At 39.8% G+C, this 23041-nt stretch overlaps 3 protein-coding genes and 1 non-coding gene across 4 annotated transcripts; 1 reads left to right on the top strand and 3 right to left on the bottom strand.

The window, feature by feature from the left end:
• Positions 1 to 1480: 1480 nt before the first annotated feature.
• On the bottom strand, positions 1481 to 4374 carry LOC106381912 (dolichol kinase EVAN). Its single transcript, XM_013821849.3, has 13 exons — positions 4097 to 4374; positions 3881 to 3993; positions 3610 to 3810; positions 3430 to 3534; positions 3281 to 3351; positions 3118 to 3198; positions 2824 to 3038; positions 2535 to 2724; positions 2386 to 2451; positions 2218 to 2306; positions 2010 to 2124; positions 1878 to 1929; positions 1481 to 1792 (listed from the first exon to the last, which is right to left on the bottom strand). Exons 1-13 carry the CDS (start codon positions 4288 to 4290, stop codon positions 1578 to 1580), a joined length of 1707 nt encoding a protein of 568 aa, XP_013677303.1. The 5' UTR covers positions 4291 to 4374; the 3' UTR covers positions 1481 to 1577.
• Positions 4375 to 17634: 13260 nt separating this feature from the next.
• LOC106393002 lies at positions 17635 to 18039 on the bottom strand. The gene has a single exon (XM_013833757.1). The coding sequence runs from the start codon at positions 18037 to 18039 to the stop codon at positions 17635 to 17637; it is 405 nt and encodes a 134-aa protein (XP_013689211.1).
• Positions 18040 to 20870: 2831 nt separating this feature from the next.
• Positions 20871 to 21867, bottom strand: LOC106393003. The gene is made up of 2 exons (XM_013833758.1): positions 21261 to 21867; positions 20871 to 21154 (listed from the first exon to the last, which is right to left on the bottom strand). Exons 1-2 carry the CDS (start codon positions 21865 to 21867, stop codon positions 20871 to 20873), a joined length of 891 nt encoding a protein of 296 aa, XP_013689212.1.
• A 775-nt stretch (positions 21868 to 22642) lies between these two features.
• On the top strand, positions 22643 to 22749 carry LOC125581136. The gene has a single exon (XR_007318847.1). It is a non-coding gene; the product is annotated as a small nucleolar RNA R71 (small nucleolar RNA).
• Positions 22750 to 23041: the final 292 nt, after the last annotated feature.

Raw genomic sequence — 23041 nt, 5'->3', positions numbered from 1 at the left:
AAATAAATCTATATAAATAAATTCTACTAATATATTTATAATTTAAACATTTAAAATCATATTATATTTAAAAATAACTTTAAATTCGGTGACAAATGTTATCCTCTTCCTGATGTATACCATATCATTATAAGATTCAATTTACATAATATATATATATATATATATATATATTTGAAAAATAACCAAAATGTTTTTCAATGTTTAATAATTTAATATATGTGAATAAATTGAAAAATACAAATACTCATTTTCATTTTACAATAGATCATATATTAAAAATAATTATTAAATAATATAGTAAATAAATTTACTTATACTAATATATTTACTTTCTAACATTTTAAGTTTACAAATTTCTTATTTAAAAGAATAAATCTGATTAAATAAATATATATCTGATCCAAAATTATAATAAAAATACTTTAGCGTGTTATATATAAATAATTTATTGTAAATGAAATCAGAATATATAACAAAAAAATATTATTTGATATATATAATAAGTTAATTATATATATAATAAAGTGTAAGAAGTATACTATACCAAGTACCATTTATTTTTAAAACTCTAATCATGAGTTACTGAGCTTATGTGATTTTTTTTTATTTTCAAGCATCCTAATAATATATACATAAGACTCAAACAAACATGTATAGTTTTAAATAGCAATGATCTCCTTTAATTTTTTATGTAATCTAAACTTCGCACTACTTATTAATTATTACTTATAACTTCATTAAACTCACCAAGCAATTTTAAAAAAACTTAATTTTAACTATTACAATAGTTAAATTAAAAAACTATTAAAAATAAAATTAATAATTTCTTTAAAACTTAATTTTTAATAATTTTAACTTTTTCGCTTTTTAAAGTAAATAGTCAAATAAATAGATAATAATAAATAATGATTACTATATATTATAAAACTAAACACTTATATAATAATAAATAGTGAGTACTATATATTATTACTATATATTATCAAACTAAACACTTAAAAATAAAATAAATATTAAAAATATAATGCTATTTATCAAAGAACGTTGAAGGTTACTGTTGTGTTGTTATAATTCAAAACAAAATATTTATTATTTTGATCTCATAATTTTTTCATAATTTGTTTATTTATAATAATTTTATCTATAATAATTTTTAGATACTTCATAAATTAATATAAAACAACTTTTATTATAACTTCCCGCCCGTAGGACGGGCTGGCTCTAGTATTATTATAAATATAAGAGTACTCCTTCTATTAAAATTCTAATGTGATAGGTTTATAAAGTATTGTTGTAAATTTAAATTTCTAATCTTAACATATTCCTTTCAAGTGTTAAAACACTATTTTTAATATTTTGTTAAGATTTCTTTCTAAACATGCATAGTCGCACTAACAATATAAATAAATTTCATTCCTATAGTATGATAACATATTCATATTAAGAACAATATAAAGTTATAAAAAACAGAACGCACTGGTCAGAATCTAGTTGTTGCTCTATTTAAAGATACTTTGTTATGTACATTAACTTTTACTATATACAAGAAGAAAAAAACAACTAAAAGCACTTTACTATAAGCAGAGGAGTGAATAGAAGACAAGAGGTATAAATGCGTTGTCTAACTGCGCCGTGTAAGCTTCCAACATACCGGTGGCAGTAACCGCAAGAAGAAGCGACCACCATCCTTGGCTTAGTATATAACCCATTGATGCTAACACTGGGACCAGCACAAAGCACACTGCCATCACCGACGTTATTCCTGCTGCTGTTCCTTCTACTGTTTTCTCTGTTCCGCAAAAAAAAAGAAAAAAAAAACCCATTAATTGTGCAGTTGACAATATTAGTTTCCTAAAGCAATAGAAGATGCTCACTTCCTGTCTTGCTCCATCTTAATACTCCATATTTGTGACCAACCATTGATGCCTGTAAGCGAAAAAATTACAGTGGAACAGACTTGAGGTTTCCAAAGGTAGCATGTAAGTAATATCTGAGCAAAGTCTTACCGTTGTGTCTCCAATCCCGAGGCTTAGGATCCCGGAAAATGGGGATAAAGCTCGGTCATTGAACCCAGAAGACATCCATATTGGAAGCGCACACCCCAGTAAGAGTGAGAAGTGGCTACAAGAAAAAAAAAGACATGTCATCATCATCAGTGGTTACCCTAACAAAAATATTGTGACAAATGAGTTCCCTAAACAGCTTTGTGAATACCTGACGATCAGAAGCTCTGAGTCACGATGGTCTGTGAAAGCATTCATGAAATGATGTAAAGGCTCTCCAAGCGGCTGTACTCTCCAGATCTGGTTTGAATAAAATGAATAATCTTGCATAAGTGATGAGACCGTGAAGGTAAGTTAAGTGATGCAGAATAGGGCTTACTCGAATGATCTCCAATGCAACGAAAACCGCCAGTGCTGCACCAAATGCTAGATCGAGAAACTTAGGCTGAATGAAAGGATATGAAAACTGTAAGAAACTACTAATACATAACAGATTTCTAAATAGTAAAATTAGAAATTATTAGTCACCTGCAAGACAAGAGCCGGCAAGAACATTAAAACTGCCATCAGATGGTAGTACTTCCGGAGCAGGATTCTCTCAACCTTGCTACTCCTCGAGATGCTGTAGAATCTTGAGACAGACACAACGATCAACAGCACCCAGTAGATACATAGTGAAATCCTCTTCAGAGGTTCAGAAAAGACAAATGTAAGCACCCTAGGATTGAAGAGTAAGAACAATAGATACAATCTTAGCATGTGGAAGTTAGCGTAGAAAGGAAAATAGATAAGTAACTGAGAGCAGAGATTGAAGTACCATAAGAAGGGATGCTGGTGGAAATCATGAACAAACTGCATCCAAGAAGGAACAGCGAGGACCATAAAGAATACAAGTGAAACAAAGAATAAGATAGATTTTGCAGCATCAGTGCAGTTTCTTTGTCCACCGTCTCTTTTTCTCAAAAAGGTTTCGTATATATGCAGAACACATCTAAACACCATAGGGAAAAGTAGGAGGCCCAACAGTAGACCCTGAGAAGGAGACAGGGGAGCTGCTATTTAGCAATACAGTAAAAGTTGTGTATTTAATCTTGATTTACCATTATTATACCTGGACGATTATGCCGGTTTCAGATCTCTTTATTCCATAGCTTATTGAGACGAGATCCACAGGTATCAAATTCTCGCAGATCTGTAACAGTCGATGTACCAAAGTTACAGCAAAGAAACCGTTCAGTCATTCTTGTGAGCAACAAAGACTGGAAAACTAAAACCTTTGCAATTGTGCATGCCAAAAAGTCGCCAAAATAGAGAACAAGGCCACTGGTTACGAGAAGTGCTTCCCCTACATAAGACCCAAAATCATCTAATGACTTCTCTAATGCATCTCATGAATGTTAATCCAAGACGTGAATAGAAGTACCGATGGAGGCACAGGAAGGGAAAGTGCAAAGCAAATGTCGAATTAACTTCACAGCTGCAAGGCCGTGAAATAACATCCACAACATTTTTAATGAAGTGTTCAAGCCTGTCGAGATAAAGAAGAAGCATAGGTCACCAGTGAACACAGCAAGCAAAAGCCAAAACAGGATGTTAGAGTTACCAGTGTGTGATATCATGGAAAGTGAAACAAAGCATGCCACCCCATAAAAGACCGTGCCAGTTAAACTAACCCTCGTAAGCCAAAGCGACGAGGACAAAGACTCAGTTTTCTTGGCTTGAGACATAATTACAGAGAGATATATAAGTATGGCGCAGCAGCTTGCAGATGCTGCCCAGTACTGCATTGTAACATGCGAGAGCTCTACAAAAAAAAGGCATGTTTTGTGAGCAAGCAATCATAAGCCAAACTTAAGAATAGTCTGTGAAATTACCATCTTGTTCAGCTTCATGAAGTGAGATGGCTCTTGTAAGCTGTACCAACTTAGATAACATAACAGAAGGAAGTGTTACTGCTCCCAGCAATATCCCTGAAGATGCACCTCGCCTGCCATTAAAAAACTTAACAAGATCTTGAATCTCGTACAGGTTCGTGCTTTCTAATTCAATTTGAAAATTCCGTAGCTAATCGCCTCTCTGTGGAAACTAACCTGGGGCTGAAACGAGAGAGAAGAAAGGGAGAAGTCTCCGCCCGTATTTCGACGAGGAAGGCGAAGAGGCAGAGGAGGAAGAGGGAGAAGCCATGAGAGATGAGAGATAGAGGGGGAGAGAGGATAACGCGAGAAACCACGACTGCCACTACAACTCTCTCTCCCGTCACTAACGGCGTCTTCGTCTTCGCCATCGTCGCCGGTTACAGTTGATTTCTCATTCCTTGGGATTTTAATCGTTGGACCGCCACCAAACGCGACCTGTAGGCATTAGGGGTCCCATAGACACGGTTTAGCACGTGGACTTTACGGTCACTCCACTTTTATTTATCACGTGGAAAAGTCAATTTCATCGGTTTGGTTTTACTCGCTCTCTCCTGCACAAATTTATTGAGTTTTTGTTATGCTCACCTTGGTCACTAAATTAATGGCCAATAATTTTTTTTTTTTTTTTGGTAACAATGTTAAGATGGCCAATAAAAATTTGCCAAGTTATAAACAGAATATAACAATAAGTAGTTGTCAAGTTATATTCTGTTTATAAAAAAAAAACAAAAATAAATAATCACAAAATATTATTAGTAGCCGAAAATGAATAACGTTGTCGGCAAAATCATAAATCTTAAACACTGTCGGCAAAATCTCAAACTCTATATCCTAAGCTCTAGGATTTAGAGTTTTATGGTTTAGGAATTATGCATAAAGTTTAGGGTTTAGATTTTTGCTAACAACATAAAATATTTATTTTTTTTGTTTTGTCAATTAATAATTTTTTTTTCTTTTATAAACAGAATATGATTTGAATTTTTTTTATTGGCTACCATTTTAATGAATGCACAGGTTTATCTGGGGATGAAAATGATGAAAATCTCCCGAGGAATCGGCACTCTAAGTTGGTAAAAGGGATAAGCCTTGTTTCTATGAAACCCTAAAGCTTCAAAGACAATAGATGTGGAGTGAATGATCGCACAAGGACGCCGAAAGTCTCCGATTCAATGCCCTAGGATATGACGCACTTATATGACAATGAGGTTGATATTCCCTGGATATGATGCACCAAGACAAATCAGTTTGATCCCTTGGATATGATATGACGCACCATGACGGATCGAAAAAATCGATGGATATTACACTCCATTGAAAGAAAAGTGAGAATCATTCTCTAGGTTCCAAAAAAATCACTCAAAGGCTTATTTTATTTCAATGGAGATTACAACTTATTTATATGAAACTAAACTTGTTGGAGAAGCTAGATATTTAATACATGGAAAATGATAAAATCAGTGTTTGGAGGAGAGATATTGTTCTTGAAATAAGCATTCTTTGCATGCAAGAGAAAGAAGATTTCCATTCAATTAGGCACCTAATTTTTGTCACTCTGCCGCTGGAGCAGACACTCAGGCTGCTCCGGTCGGCAGTTCTGCGCGAAAGACTCCATTTCACACTTTTTTTCTCTTCTTTCCCTTCAGCCGGTCTATCTTTCATTCAATGCAACTCCAGACCTGTAATGACTCAAATGGACTAAAAAGACTCGATAAAACCTTGAAAACTATTAGTAAGACGTACATATAATGTGCCAAAAACACAATATATCAACTCCCCCAGACTTAGATCCTTGTTTGTCCTCAAATAAAATCAAGTACTAAGAACCGAGAGAAGGGTTTGAGAGTGTGGGAACTCGCTTATTCTCAGCAACCATACAATAACCACGAATCTCTGAACCATACAAGCAATTTACCTAAAACAACACATCCTTACAAAGAACCCCACTGACTGCTGTTCAAAAAGGCTCCATACTCTATATCTTAGACTTTCCAAAGTTAAAACTTTCCAGACAAAACTCTTTACATTCAATTAAGAGTGGTGTGAGCTTCTTATCATAGGCATTAGATAGGGTAACGGTCTAGGTATGAAACATGCCTTTTTGTGTTTAAGTAGAGCTAATCAGTGTTTAGGGGTTACCAAATTTCGTAGAGGATGAAGGCACTACAAGAAAATACAAGTATAGCGACGGCCAAAATCCTCGTTATTTCCTCGTAAAAGAAGGGTTACGAGGAAATGGCGATGAAAGGCGTTTCGTCGTTATATGTTTGTCGTAAGAGAAGATTCGTCGCCATTTTCTCGTTCATTAGCGAGGTTATATTTTCCTCGTAAAGAAGAATTAAGGTTTCGTCGTAAAGACCACGTGGGGTTTCCACGTAATGCGGTCGTTGTGTTTCCTCGTAAGTAACTCGAAAAGGATTCGTCGTAAAAGACCCGCAAAAACCTCTAAATATATTCGTCGTAATAAAAACGTAAATAACACGAAAGTAATTCGTCGTAATAGAATCGTAAAGTATACGAAAACGAATCCACGTAAAATCCTCGTTAATAGTTCCTCGAGATTTTGTCGTTAATTTTCCTCGTTAATACATCGGGAATTAGCTACGAAATTACTTTGTTTTCTATTTACTGAATTTATAAATAAAAATAAAATAAAAATTATATTTATTTAATTTATTAATAAAATTTTAATTGAAATTAAATCGAATAGAAAATTTTTTTTTGGCCGAATCAAAATGAAATTATATAATATATAAATAAGTTTTGAATTTTAAAATACAATAACAAAAAAAAAACTAATGCTGCATTGCCGCGTCGTAGAATTCCTCGCTCCTTCTCGAGAGATCTGCCTCGTTGACTTGCACGGATGCCTCGCCTGGAATGGGGTTTTGTTGTTTCATGGTCCTGAACATGGCCTCCCATTCCGGATTTGTGGCCGCTATGACGTCCAAGAAGTTCTCGAGACCACTCATACGAGCTGTGAACGACGTTTTTGTCGAGGCCAACTCGTTTTGTGTCGACGACAGCTGATGTTGTGTCGTCTCCAACACATCGCGCAGCTCAGAGACTTCATCATCCCGTCTCTGGCCATAAGAGGAAGTCGCTCTCGGAACATCGTTGACGGAACCAATCCCCAACACACGTCCCTTTTTCCTAGGAGCGACCTTAAAAAACAATAAAATATATATTAAAATTTAAATTTTAAAGTAAAATGGAATTAATAAAAAATTTATATAAAATTTACCTCCTCGTAAATTCTATCCACTTCTATTGTGGATAAGACGACGGGTGATCCATCGGCGGACTCCTGCGCCAGCTGGGTCTCACGCTCGTCAATACGAGCTGCCACATCGTTGTAGATCTTCTCAGACTTCTCATCTACAAATTCGCCCGCCTTGTTCTTGTGGGTCCGATCGAAAAGTTCCATAAGAGTCGGTAAACGTCCCAACTCCTTGGCCTAAAAACAGTTAAGAAAGTTTTTATTATATATATATTAAAAATTAAAAAGTTAAATATTTAAATTACGTACCATTTCCAAACGGACGCGGGCGTGTGGCTTTTGGCCCGTACTATGTTGCATCGCCCTGTGGCCGTGCTCATCTACCGAGTTACGGGAGGCGGAGCAAGACTGGGCGACTCTCATGGCATCAGGATCCCTCCAATAACGGATGAGGCCATCCCACACGTCCGTGGTGATGGTTGCGGGTTTGCCCCGCTCATAGCCCTTCACGATCCAGTCACCCTTCCAGTTGGAGACCGTGTCCAACAAACGTTTCTTCGCCTTGTCGATAAACTCTTTCCGCACCTTCTCATTGACCCCCATGGACCAATTAAATTTTTGCTGCAAAAAAAAAAAATATTAATAATTAGTTTAGAAAAATAAAATTTTAAAAAATATAAATCAGGAATAAATTGTAAAAACTTACAGCGTAAATCTTGAACCACGTCCTTCTGATGTAGATCGGAGTGGATTTCCAGTTGGGATGTGGCATGGAGAAGTAACCTTTAATCGTCTCGGTTACTTCTGTTGCAAGGCAGTTATCAACCCCAAACCTGGAAAAAAAAAACAAATTTAAAGTTTTAAATATTTATTAAAGTCACAAATAAATTTTAAAAAATTAATGTAACATACATACCAGAGAGTTCCGTCAGGTCGGTCGGGGTCTATGATCGGTAAGCCTTCTCTGCCTGGCAAACCGAGAATGTCCTCAACAGTGTACTGAGAGTAAGGACAACTCGGTGGCACCATCAAATCAGCATGAACCTGATTGGCGGGCATCTGAGGAGGCACATGAGGAGCTGGCATCGGAGGAGGAGCTATCGGAGGAGGAGCTATCGGAGGAGGCACATGAGGAACTGATGGCGATGCCGTAGAAGAAGGCGAGACTCTCTGAGAAGATTGAGTCTCGGGGACGGTCTCCTGCTGACCCGAAGAACCGGGAGCTGAAGAAGAACCGGGAAGTGAAGGCATGTCTAACCGACTACCCGGTTGACCGAACATCTGCGAGTAGTGAGCAGTACGCTGGTGCTTGCGAATAGTCTGCAAAATTTAAATTTCTAAATTAAAATCAAGAGTAAAAAAAAAAATTATGAACAGTATTAACTACGTAATTAATAAAATTACGAAACCTAAATTTTCTAAACTAATTTCCTAAACTAAATTCCCTAAACTAACCACCTAATCTAAATTCCCTAAACTACTTAGAGAGGAATGAGAGACTTACCATGGCGAGAGGAAATAGAGAGGCTGTAGAGAGGAAATAGAGAGGAAATGAAGAGGGCTGCGGTTTCGCCTATATATAGGATTAGGTTTCGTCGAAGATTCGTCGCAAAATGACGAGGAAAGACAGAGGCCCGTCTTTCGTTTCGTCGCAAGGCCCACGCAAATTAACGAGGAAATACAGAGGCCCGTGTTTTTTTGCGAGGAAATACAGAGGCCCCTGTTTTTTTTTGCGAGGAAATACAGAGGCCCGTGTTTTATTTTACGTCGTTCTTGCGACGATTTTTGTTTTTATCATCGACATTACGTGCAAATAGCGAGGCTTTTTTTGCTAACCCCTAAAATCTTAAACCCCAAACCTCAAACCCTATCTTTCTTATCTCCAAACCTCAAACCCTATCTTTCTTATATTTCTTATCTTATACTTCATATATTTCTAACCCTTTAACTTCAATATATATATTTTTTTGAATTTGAAAGGTTTAATACGTTGAAAAACTATTTTACAAATTTTGAATTTGACATATCACACAACAAATCAAACACACTCTACAAATCAAATATGAAAGGTTTAAAAACAAAAAAAAAAAGAGAAGAAGATATTTGAATACAAATGATGTAGATTTATGTGGGCTACACTTACGTATCTCGTCATATGTGTTTCCAATATCTTTCTTCTCTTTTTTTTTTAAGTTTATATAAAATAGAAAATAATTTTTTTTTAGTTTATATGAAGTAGGATGGGGAGTTTTAGGGTTTGCACATTTGGGGTTTAGGGATTTGGGTTTCATTTTAGTTTAGGGTTTATATTTACCGACGAATTAACGACGAAAAGTAAAATAAAAAAGCGGACCTCGCTCATTCCACGTAAGTTCACGAGGCTCTTACGACGTTTTGATCTTACGTGGAATAAGCGAGGTCCGCTTTTTTAATTATAAAGCGTCTCTTATTCCACGTAAGTTCACGAGGCTATTACGACGTTTTGATCTTACGTGGAATAAGCGAGGTCCGCTTTTTTAATTATAAAGCGTCTCTTATTCCACGTAAGTTCACGAGGCTATTACGACGTTTACTGTTACCGTGGAATATGCGAGGTAATGTATTATAAATCGTCGTAAAATTCCCGTGAGGTAACGTGGAAAGTACGACGACTGTCTCTAAACCCCTAAAACGAAACCCCAAACCCCAAACCACATCTTCTTTATCTTCTACTTCATATATCAAACACTTCTATCCTTTAACCTCAAGCAATTCATTCTAATCCAAACCGAAAATTATAAAAACACAATTCCTTTACTTATAATTAATGTCGATATCTTATTTATAAATAAACTCCCATTATCTTTAATTATATATAATAAATCAAACTCATACAAATATCAAATACATTAATCGGATTCATCGACATTCTCGTCATCACTTGAAACATCATCATTTTCATGAAACTCGTCTTCAACAGCTTCCTCCGTGGGATCTTCGGTAAGATCTTCATACTCGTGATTATGCGGATCAATGAGAAGGATGTCATCAATTTCTTGTTCAGGTTCATGAACTTCATTTATTTGTTCTTCTTGCAATGGTGGTTCTTCTCCTATGATGATTCGTCCTCGAGGTGTAACTTTGATCACGGCTAACCAATTTATACCCGACTCTCTCATCCGAGGGTATGGAAGGAAGCTAACTTGGTCTGCTTGTGAAGCTAAGATGAAGGGCTCGAATTTGTTGTACCTCCGGCCACCGTTGACATCTACTACACCGAATTTGTTCAACCGAACACCTCTATTGACGACGGGGTCGAACCATTCACACTTGAAGAGGACGCATTTTAGCTTCAATATCCCTGGGAATTCGACTTCAATAATCTCCGTCAAGATTCCGTAGAAATCTGTTTCTCCTTTCACACAAATTCCATAGTTACTGGTTGCCCGCTGTTTACCATACTCATATGTGTGAAAAGTATAGCCTCGTGTGAAATACATCTGTGATGTGGTGACCTTTACAAGTGGAGATTGAATTACTTCGTGTAACCACTTAGGATAATCTGCATCGTCGTCATAATCAACCTATTTAAAAATAAAAAGAACGTTGAAATACAAATCATTCATGTATGAAAATTTTAAAAGTATTTGATTAATACCTGATTCTTCAACCACTTAACAAAGTGTTGATCTTTTCTTTTGTCTACGTCACTTGTGGATATACCAGGAAATGTTTCTTCGACTTGTGAAACAAACATGCTGTAAAATCACATTTTACATGAATTAATCTCTCTCAATTATATAATGTATACTCAATTTAAGTTACCTTTCAAAATAACGCATCAATGGATCCTCGCAATTGAGTAGAATATAGGTGTGTGCACTATGAGCGTCTTCTTCACTCGACCACCAAACCTGTTTTGATTTCCCACCAAGTCGTCCAATCTGGCTAAAGATTTCTGGAACACCAACAACTGCATATGTGGGCGCAACGCCACCATCATCATATCTTCTTGGAGCTCTTCTTCGGGTACGTACTTTTGACGCAAAGTAGTACGATGTGAAGTGAGAAACTTCTTCTGTCAAACTTCCAGCAATTATAGAACCTTCAACTTTGGCGAGGTTCTTTGCTTTTCCCTTCAAATATTTCATGGCTCGCTCGTACTGATACATCCATCCGTAATGTACCGGTCCACGAAGCAATGCCTCATATGGGAGGTGGATAGCTAGATGCTCCATCACGTCAAAAAAGCCTGGAGGAAATATCTTCTCCAAGTTGCACAATAAGATAGGAATGTTCTCCTGAAGCTGTTCTACGACTTCTTCTTTAAGAGTGCGTGTGCTCAAATCCCTGAAAAATGCTCCAATGCCTATTCCAAAAACAATTAAACACATTGTTAGTCAAATACTATTATTGTAAACTAAACCAATTTAATATTATTGTCCTATTGTAAACTACCTGCAAGTGCTTCATGTACGTTTGTTGGAAGTAGCTCCGCAAATGCAAATGGCAGAAGTCGTTGCATAAAGACATGACAATCATGACTCTTCATCCCGGAGAACTTTTGACCCTTTTCAACACATCTTGAAAGATTTGAAACATACCCATCAGGGAACTTCACTTCTGATGCCACCCAATTGAACAAAACCGACTTTTTTTCTGAAGACAATCTAAAAATTGGAACGGGAACTTGGCCATTGCTTTTTATATGTAACTCACTTCTTGAGCAAATATCCGGCAAGTCCAACCTCGATTTTATGTTGTCTTTTGTCTTCCCTGGGACATTCAATATTGTATTCATGATGTTCTCAAAGAAATTCTTCTCTATATGCATCACATCAAGGTTGTGGCGCAGAAGAAGATCCTTCCAATATGGTAACTCCCAAAATATACTCTTCTTGTGCCAGTTGTGATGAACACCGTAAGAATCAGGCATATTACGAGGGACATGCCAATTACCACCCCAGCGAACTGTTTCGTTAGCTCCGTGATAGTCGATTTGCGCTTCAATTTGTTCTCCAGTTAGATATGGAGGAGGAGTGTCTCTCACAACCTTTTTGTGCCTAAACAAATTCTTGTTTCTTCGGTACGGATGGCCAACTGGAAGAAATCGACGGTGACAATCGAACCAACTTGTCTTTCTACCATTCTTCAGTTGAAATGCATCTGTCGTTCCATTACAATATGGACAAGCTAATCTCCCATGTGTAGTCCATCCAGACAACATCCCATAGGCAGGAAAGTCACTTATGGTCCACAAAAGCATAGCTCGCATCGTAAAATTCTTCTTCGTTGAGCAGTCATACGTCCTCACCCCTGTTGACCACAAATCCTTCAACTCTTTTATCAGTGGTTGTAGGAAAACATCAAGTGACCTTTTTGGATGCTTCGGACCGGGTATTAATATGGTCAAGAATAAAAACTCCCGTTGCATGCACATCTCCGGTGGCAGGTTGTATGGCGTAAGAAAGACTGGCCACAATGAATATTGTCTCCCTGACATTCCAAATGGACTAAATCCATCTGTGCATAATCCGAGGTACACATTCCGGCTATTGCTAGCGAAATTCGGATGTACTTTGTTAAAATGTTTCCAGGCTCTTGCATCTGATGGATGAGTCATCTCACCATCCGTCTGAGTATGCTCGGCATGCCACCTCATCTTTCCAGCAGTCTGCTCCGATTGGTACAATCTTTTCAATCTATCTGTAATTGGTAGGTACCACATCCTTTGGTACGGTACCCTATTACGTCCCCTTCCTTGCGGCTTGAATCGTGGTTTCTTGCAGAATCGACATTCTTCCAACTTCTCATCATCTCCCCAGTAGATCATGCAGTTGTCGATGCAAACATCTATCATCTCCGAAGGCAACCCAAGACTATAAACCAGTTTCTGAATCTCATAATAAGAATCAGCAGACTCATTGTCTTCCGGCAAATACTCTTTAAATAAATCTGCCCATTCGTTCATGCAACTTTCAGGTAGATTGTGATCAGTTTTAATATTCATCATTCTAGCAGCCAATGACAATTTAGAGAGACCTTCTCTACAACCACTGTAAAGTGGTTGATTTGCCGCATCTAACATTTCATAAAACTTTTTTGAATCTATGTTAGGTTCTTCATCTTCATCATCATGAGCTACGAATGCATCAGTTACCATATCATGAACCCTATCATAATCTACCATCGGCTGATCCTCCTGATGGTAACTATGTGCATTATGCAATTGATGATCAACCGGTTCTTCTTGAAAGTTGCTATTACTACTACTAGCTTCATTCTGATCATAACTATAACCTTCTCCATGTTGAAACCAGATATAATAATTTGGCGTGAAACCTCTATTTACTAAATGCTTCCAAACATTTTCACGATTTGCCAACTTTGAATTGTTACATTTCCTACAAGGACAGAATATTTTACCGCTTTCTTGGGCGAGCGGTGTAGAATCTGCTTGATGCATAAAACGCTCCAACCCAGCAAGATATTCTTTCGTCACTCTCCCGTTAGCATCTCTATGCATATACATCCACCTCCGCAACTCGAAAATATTTCCCAAGCCCGACATTTTTTTCACGTTTTTTTTTCTTGTTGGTGTGCTTAAAATTATGTTCAAACCTCCATATTTATAGAAAATTTTCGAATCTGGTAGTTGAATTTTGCTAGGAATTTACGACGAAATATTAGGTTGGTTGCAAAAAAAACGTGTTAAGTTGGTGGATTTCTCGTTCTTTCCTCGTAAGTTATTTCCTCGTAAAAATCATGCTAATCTTACGACGAATTTGCGACGAAACACATTTTTCTCGGAATAACCACGTCAACTTACGACGATTTTACGAGGAATCGCTTTACTCGGTATTTTACAAGGCCGTTACGAGGAAACTTTATTTCCTCGCAATTTCATCGTTAAGTCAACGTAATTTCACGAGGATTAGTTTTTCCTCGTTAAATTTCGTTGCTAAAACTGTGCTTTCTTGTAGTGAGGATATCGCGCAAAATTGCAAGAAAGCATAGATCCATTGATGTTCACAGCCTCTACTCGTTTTTGCACGTTCATCTTTAGGAACAGTCGCTCTGATCTGCTTGGTTCTCATCTCTTCACTTTATACTCCTTCTAGTTTACCACTGACGTCTGTCTTTCAAAAAATTTCTTCTCCTCCTTCATCACCTTATTCTGAAGTGTATAACGCTAAATTTTTCTTTTCTTTTTCTTTTCTGAATACATAGTTGATGGTGACGAAGCAGGAGGTAACAATTGTGATTGGTGACATGCCACTGAAGTTCTTGACTTCTCATTCATTCTTGTTTCTCTTTTTCTCTTAGTTAGATCATCGGCGGTGGAGCGGCTGCTCCGTGTGCTTCCGCCTATTCTTCAGCAGAAAATTCTGTTGCATCAACGAGTAAGATACTGTGTCGATCCTTTCCTCTCCGGCCCTTTTGCACATATCTGCACATAAGATACTGAATAACAAATGCATGAGGGCGGGACAAAGGCTTTAGGGTTTTAAGGTGGGTACTAGCTAAAGATGAGCTAGCCACTCAGGATCAGTAAGATGGATAGAAAGAATAAGAAGTCCTAAGTTATAATCACGTTAAACCCTATTCTAACGCCCATAACAAGAAGAATTGCAATCAAGATTAAGTTAAAGTTAGATGGAGTTAAGTCTTTCCAGAGTAGCCTCGACAAGCTGAAAGCTTTTGGAGAACAAGATGATGTAATGTCAGGGTGTTCTGGATCCACATGTGCGTCTGTCGCCTCTGCTAAGGTCACTGAATAAGATGAACTAAAGCACGAGGGTGGTTAATGCACATCATAGAATAAGGTCCTGATTCCCACAAGGTTGGACTGACTCGATAAAGATATCAAAACGACTCAAAGCGGACTGACTCTAAACATAAAACCAAAGGTAAACGATTAGTAGCAGATAAGCGCCTCCCCCAGACTTACTTCTCACCATCTCTGGTGAGAAAATAATTCAAGGAAAGACAAAAAATAATAAACAAGTGCAGGAAACAGAAATAGTTCAACCGGATATAACAATGGAGATAGAACTAGGAGACTGCCTAGTCAGTATCATCGCTCTCGGACTGGGCAGTGGAACGCCTGTTCCTTCTGCGTGGAGTGGCCCATGGAGTTTCTTCGTCACGCCTTGCAGTTCCTGCTGGCTCCTTTCCTGGATGATGATTGCTCGGTGTAAGCTGGTCTTGACGAGGTTCAGCTGTGCTCGGAGCTCCCATGCATCCTCCAGTGATCGCCTTCAGTATCCTCTTCATGAGGCTGTTGTTTTTGCGCTGAGAATCTACCATCCAGCAACGGTAGGCGGCGTCATCTGCGTCGCCATCAAGGGGGCCCATGTCATATGCATTGTCGTCTTCAACTGTGCGGACAAACTCAACAACGTCCATAGTATCGTCATGGTAAGATGATTTTGGGTCGGCGCAGAGATACTTAGCATCAGGGACGAAACAGGTGTTGGTCACATCACTTAGCGAGGTGATGTTTGGTTGAGGCAGCTTGCAGTAGAGGTTGCTCCCGTTTTGACCAAGGAAACTGTAGGTGGTCTCGTCGCGGAGAATCTGGCAGTTGATCAGGTAAGGAATACCAATGAACTCCGTTGTCTCGTTGCACTGGTAGGGGCTGAGATCAAGCTCTAAGTGGTGGAAGAGAGGAGTAAGCAAACTCCCATAACGGTCCTAAACAAAGAACCCTTAGCCACTCTGGCTTTCTTGTCCACAAACATCTGAACAAGCACACAACCGGGACTGGTTGTCAATGGAGAAGTCGGAATCCCAATGTCGGAGGATTTGATCTCGTCCTGAACACCGGCACACAGCATCTGCAACTCTCCCCGTGTCACCTTTGACGTCTGGCCCTTTGAGAAAAGCAGGTTGCTCAGGACCTTTGCAGCAATCCGCAGAACAGGGTTGCGGATGTGAGACTGACTGGCTGATCGGGATTTGAAGTCCCCTGAAGGGATGAATTTCCAGAATGCTTGCTCCAGAATAAACTTCCTTAGGAAAGACGTCTAAGTGTATTCCTCGGAGATCTCGTAAATCTCAGTCAGCGTCTCCAAGCTGATGGAATGCTTGACACGGCTCGCAAAGAAAGTGAAGGAAGCCTCCTCAAAGATTTGGAAACCGAGCCTCTTGAAAGTTATCTCTGCGGTGGCTAAGACTTGCCTCACCAAATCTGGGTACAACGGGTGAGTTCTGTGACAGAGATCAGCTATTCCCAGCACTTGGAGAACCGCATGCAAATCCTCATGGAGGCCTAGGTCACTCAAAGGCCCGGCGTCGACGAATCATGTTGGGAAGATGTTGGTGTTGAGCAGAGTGTTGTAGCGGCGCGAGGCTTCCTTATCCCATCTTGTCTCCGAAGACTTAGGGATATTTGGATTGTGAGGGAGATCTCGGTTCCCTCTTCTCGTGGCCATGGGTAAGTTGGGGGAAAACTATAATCCTCCGGTTCACCTCGGGCGTATGGTGGCTTGATTCTAGACGCCGCCTTTGTTCTAGACGCCGCCTTGGTTCGTTTGGGACCCATTTGCAAAACAAAATCCAAGGGAAATTCTTAGTACCATTCGAGTGGGTTAAGTGGAAAAAGTTGGAAGCTTGTACAATATTGGGTGCTTAGTCCAAACTGTTTCCACAACCCCTATGTAAAGAGAACGAGCTATCGATAATGGAGAACCATATACAATTGCTTTGAAACATAGGTACTTAGAACAATTCGCCATTCAAACAAAAATCGATTTAATAGATTCTCAAACCATATGAAATCAATCGATGCATGTACAAGTCTAGAACAATGGCGCAATGGTTATAACTTTCCAACAATACTAATCGATTCAACCATTCTCAACTTCCACAAACTATCCTAGCAGCAAAGGGAGAGGTCGATTTTGATTTCGAAAAATCCCAGAAATCGATCTATGTAAGCGCAAAAAGAGGAAGAGTTGAGTTTTGGCCGAGAATCACAAAGTGATTACGCCTCTTACCGTTCGAAGGGTGGTGTGAGAGTCCTGCAATTAATTAAACAATTCGAAATCCAAGCAAGTAGAAACCGAAAATCGCAAAACAAGTTGGAGAAATTTTGAAGAGTTTAGGTTTTAAAGAGGGTGAATCGAAGTGGAGAGGGAGGAGGCGGTTTTGGGGGAAGTGGAGAAAAGATGGGGTAAGTTCCCCTTTTATAGGCTCCCACAACGTGGCCCACTTCCCATAAGTTAGGGTTCCCCTTTTAAATTTTTACAAAAAATTACTAAAATTGAAAAATTCTATACATATATATATATATATATTTTTTGGGTCCCGAGGAACTTACCTTAGCGGAGCAGCTGCTCTGAAAAATCGGAGACTGTTCCTGGTTGAGTAATTTGGGTTTTTTTTTACTTTTATCCTACAAATAAGTAAAACGAAGCACAAAACGAAATCTAAAAGGAATATTTACACTTACCAATGGATTGCCTCCCACCAAGCGCTTGGTTTAAGTCACTAGCTTGACTTGGTTGGCCTATTAGGCTAAGGAAGGATCGCTAAGGGGAATTTCTTCACCCTCTGCGATTTTTGTCTCAGCAAGGTATGGCTTTATGCGTTGACCATTGACAACAAACTCTTCCCCTTTTGTGTTCAGCAACACAACAGCTCCGTGGGGGCGGACGTCTTTAATGGTGAATGGTCCGGACCATCTTGATCGCAGCTTTCCAGGGAACAATCGTAACCTTGAGTTGAAAAGGAGCACTTGATCCTTAGGTTGAAAGTTGCGGGTGGTGATTCTCTTGTCATGATAGGCTTTAGTTCGCTCCTTGTAGATCTTTGAGCTTTCATAGGCTAGGTGTCTAATTTCTTCCAGCTCGTGTATCTGCATGGATCGTCTCTCTGTGCTGGTTAGATGTCGAAGTTGAGTAGCTTCACAGCCCATGCTGCCTTGTACTCCAACTCAACCGGCATGTGACATGTTTTACCGTACACCAGGTTGTAGGGAGTGGTCCCGATTGGTGTTTTGTAGGCTGTTCTGTAAGCCCAGAGAGCGTTGTCTAGCTTGAGTGGCCAATCCTTACAACTGGTGTTGACTGTTTTCTACAGAATGCTCTTGATCTCTCTGTTTGAAACTTCCACTTGTCCACTAGTTTGAGGGTGATATGGCGTGGCTACCTTGTGTTGCACGCCGTTCCTCTTCAATAGACCTGCAAAGATCTTGTTAATGAAGTGACTACCCTCATCACTGATGACTATTCGTGGTACCCCAAATCTTGAAAATATTATGGTTTTGAACATCTTAGTCACCACCTTTGAGTCGTTTGTTGGACTGGCTATTGCTTCCACCCACTTAGAAACGTAGTCAACTGTTACCAATATGTACTCGTTCTTGAAGGATGGTGGGAATGGTCCCATGAAGTCAATTCCCCAACAATCGAATACTTCGACCTCCAAGATGAAGTTCTGAGGCATCTCATTCCGTTTACTTGTATTCCCTTGGCGCTGGCATGAGTCGCATCTAGAGATGTAGGAATGGGCATCTTGGAACATTGTTGGCCACCAAAAACCGGCCTGAAGGATCTTAGACACGGTTTTAAATGTCGCAAAGTGCCCTGCGTAAGAGGAACCATGATAGTGGTAGAGGATTCCTGGAATCTCGGACTCAGAAAAACATCGTCGGAATATTTCATCCTTGCAACTTCGGTACAGATAGGGTTCATCCCAATAGTAGTGTCTTGCTCCTCTTAGAAATTTCCATTTATCATTTCCAGTGAATTTGACCGGTTTTTTCTCAGCAGCCAGATAGTTGGCGATCTCAGTAAACCATGGAAGATTGGGATGTTGCTTTTTGATCGCATAGACAAGGTGTTCCAGAATGCTGGAGCAAACTGGACGGAGTGGTTGTTCTGCAATGCTTCCCTGACTGATGGAGTAGACATGCTCGACTGGAAGGCTGTCATCAAGTGTTGTGTCTTCATCTATCTTCATTATGGAGAGGTGATTTGCAACGCCATTCTCAATGCCCTTTTTGTCCTTGATTTCTAGGTCAAATTCTTGGAGCAATAAGATCCATCGTAGCAGCCTTGGTTTCGCATCTTTCTTTGTGAGCAAGTATCTCAACGCTGCATGGTCCGTGTGCACTATCACCTTGGAGCCAACGAGGTAGGATCTGAATTTTTCGAAGGCAAAGACAATCGCCAGAAGTTCTTTCTCTATAGTTGCATAGCAACATTGAGCTTCGTCTAGTGTTCTGCTCGCATAATAGATCATGTGAAGCTTCTTATCTTTTCTTTGGCCGAGCACTGCTCCAACCGCAAAGTCGCTTGCGTCAGTCATGATCTCGAAAGGAAGTTCCCAGTTTGGTGGTTGCACAATGGGTGCACTGACTAGAGCTCCTTTGATCGTGTGGAAGGCGCCCAAACAATCACTATCGAACTCAAATTTAGTTTCCTTGCAGAGCAGTCTAGTGAGTGGTCTCGCGATTTTGGAGAAGTCCTTGATGAACCTTCTGTAGAAACCAGCATGTCCGAGGAAACTCCTGATTCCTTTGACAGAGTTTGGAGGCTGTAAACTCATCATCATCACATCTATCTTTTCTTTGTCCACTTCGATCCCTTTCTCTGAGATTTTGTGACCGAGAACAATCCTGTCACGCACCATGAAGTGACACTTCTCCCAATTCAACACGAGATGCTTTTCTTCACACCGCTGAAGGACCTTGCACAAGTTTGACAAACAGACAGAAAAAGAGTCCCCACTGACGCTAAAGTCATCCATGAAAACTTCCATTATGTCCTCAATTAGGACAGTGAAAATATACATCATGCAACGCTGGAATGTCGCAGGAGCGTTGCACAATCCAAACGGCATTCTCATGTACGCAAAAGTGCCGTAGGGACACGTGAAAGTCGTCTTCTCCTGATCGTCTGGGTGAATGGGAATCTGAAAGAAACCTGAATAACCATCTAAAAAGCAGTAATATGGATGGTTAGCCAATCTTTCAAGCATTTGATCAATGAATGGGAGCGGGAAGTGATCCTTCCGTGTAGCCGTATTTAATTTTTGAAAATCAATGCACATACGGTGACCGGTTACTGTCCTAGTAGGTATCAATTCATTATTTTCATTAGCAACCACAGTTATCCCCCCTTTCTTAGGAACTACATGAACATGACTAACCTACTTGCTATCAGAAATCGCATAGATTACACCAGCTTCTAGAAGTTTCATTATCTATTTCTTAACAACATCTTTTAGATTTGGGTTTAACCGCCTCTGATGTTCTATAGAAATCATCGATTCATCTTCTAGATGTATTATATGCATGCATAAATCGGGTGAAATACCAGGAATATCTTCTAATGAATATCCTATTGCCTTTCGGTATTTTCTCAATTCACATAAAAGTTTAGCAGTTTCAACATTAATGAGTTCAGAGTTCACGATGACGGGATATGTGGAATTAGGTCCAAGAAATGCATACCTGAGTCCTGCTGGAAGGGACTTTAATTTGATCTTTGGAGCCTTGAGTTCGCTCCAGGAATCATCGAGTAGGCTGGTCGGTTTGGTCGGCTTTCTAGGAGCAGTTGCTCCTTCTGGTGAAATCTGATTGCTCGTCTCCCCTTAGACTTAGGAAAGCGACCGTCTTTTCAATTCTTCCACTTGAGTCTAGCATCTTTTCGTACCCGTCAGCATCGACGTTGCACGTGGTTTGCTCAGACTCTACTCGTATAAAAGATACTTCCAAAGGATCATCTGTGAGGATTTCTTTGATCATCCCTTGTTGAGGGTCAAGGCGGCATTCTCATCGTTAATCGTGAAGTTCTGGCCATCCAACATAGGCCGTTTGAGCAGCTCGTCAATCTCAAACTTCATCACAATATCTCCCAGTTGGAGAACGATCCTCCCATTGCGGACATCAATGATTGCACCATCTGTGCATAGGAAAGGTCGGCACAGAATGAGTGGGTCTTTCGGTTCATCTTCGAGCTCCAGAACCACGAAATCCGCCGGGACAGTTGTGTCGCCAATTTGAACTTGCAGGTCTTCGAGAACACCTACTGGCAATTTAACTGATCTGTACCAATGAAATCCTGGTTGGCTTGAAATTGGTTAGTCCCATGCGTTTTACAACTGAGTAGGGCATGAGATTCACACTGGAACCTAGATCACATAAAGAACAAGCGAAGACTGTTTTTCCAATCTGAACCGATAGGACAAATTTTTCAAGATCTTCCAGTTTCCTAATTGTTCTGTTTTGAAGGACTGTGCTGCATTCTTTTGAGACCATCATGATATCGCTGTCTGCAGATGTTTTCCCAGAGATTAGCCCCTTCACAAGATTGCGCATTGAAAGAATCATCTGAATTGCGTCCATGAGAGATAGCTTGACATTCAACTCCTCTAGCATCTTTTTGCACTTCATCTCTTCGCAATCCTTGCATGATTTCTTAGCAGGGACTGGGTAGGGAACTTTTGGACTGTAGACGCGAGCTGGAACAGGCCGATTTGGCATCGTAAGAGCTACTGGTTCTATCACAGCTGGCTGTTCTGCGTCTTGTTCGTCGTCCAAGACATCCTCGGATTGTTCTCCCTCTTTCTGTTTTCCCTTCTCTTTAGTAGTGAGCTTTTTGGGGACAGGATCTGGGAGTTGTCTTCCACTTCTCAGCTCGACTGCGTTACAATCCTTGGGGTTCTTGTCTGTTTTCCCAGGGAGTGTTCCATGTTGCCTCTTGATTGTTTCAGAAGTTTGAGCAATCTGAACATCCATCTTTCTTATGTGGCTTGCTACAACATCATATTTGGAATTTAATTCCGTGAACATGTTGTCCATCTGAGTGTTGATCTCGTTGGTAACCTGGTTCAGTGCTTTCCCTTGAATCTATTGTCCTTGCAAAACCTGTTGCATCATTCCTTTCAGTTCATCTGGTTGTCCGCTCGCGGTTGCTGGAGTAGCTTGCGGATTGTTCTGCCTGTTCTGGAACTGATTTTGTGCTTGGCTGAGGATGAACATCTTTCCATTCTGATTCTGATTCTGAAGGTACGGCTTCTGATATCCAGTGTTTTGGAACTGATTTCCCTGAGATTGGTCGTTGGGGTTGTCCGGATTGGTCTTATATGAGAACAGATGTGGGTTGTTCCTCATATTAGGGTTTGGATGGTAGTTTTTGAACTGCCAACCCTGCCCATTGCCGTAACTGACCTCTTGCTGATCTTCTTCTGATGTCTCGGTTTCTGTAGCATCTGTAGTACCTGGTTCCATATTGGTTTCTTCCATGACATAGATCTGATTCTGATTGTTCTTGAGCAGCAGATCGACCTTAGCGGCGAGGTCATCAATCTTCCTAGTGTCCATGCTGTTCACCTTCTTGGAACGCTCAGTCTCCTCTTTTTTGTTGGATGAACTAGCTGCCATGTTCTCTATTAGCGCGTGAGCTCCTTCTGTGGTTTGAGTCATGAAAACTCCATTGATCGCTGCGTTTAGAGCATTGCGGAACTCCCATTCCACACCATCGTAGAAGATTCCTAGGACATTGTCATCGTCAAACCCGTGATGAGGAAACTCTCTGAGGGTATCATTGAACCGTTCCCACGCTTCATTGAAAGGTTCATTAGGGAGTTGCTTGAAGGAGGAGATCTTGTTCCTTAGTGCAGCTATTTTGGCTTTCGTGGCCCAAGAAAGCTGCTCTAACCTGTTCCCAAGAAGTTGGGGAACCTGTAGGTAATGACTTAAGCCATCGTGAAGCCTTGTCCGCTAGAGAGAATGGAAACAGCATGCATTTGATGTATTCGGGTGGGACGCCGTTTGCACGAGTGAAACTGCATATCTCTTCAAAAGCTTCAATGTGTTTCATTGGTATCTCAGCTGACAGTCCATGGAACATCTTTTTCGGGACAAGATTGATCATGCCGGATTATATCTCAAAATCTGCTCTTTGACATGG

This window comes from Brassica napus, chromosome C1 (genome assembly GCF_020379485.1).
Source record: "Brassica napus cultivar Da-Ae chromosome C1, Da-Ae, whole genome shotgun sequence".
NCBI lineage: Eukaryota > Viridiplantae > Streptophyta > Magnoliopsida > Brassicales > Brassicaceae > Brassica > Brassica napus.
Note: the sequence above shows the minus strand (reverse complement) of the source record. Positions and strands in the feature narration are given on the sequence as shown.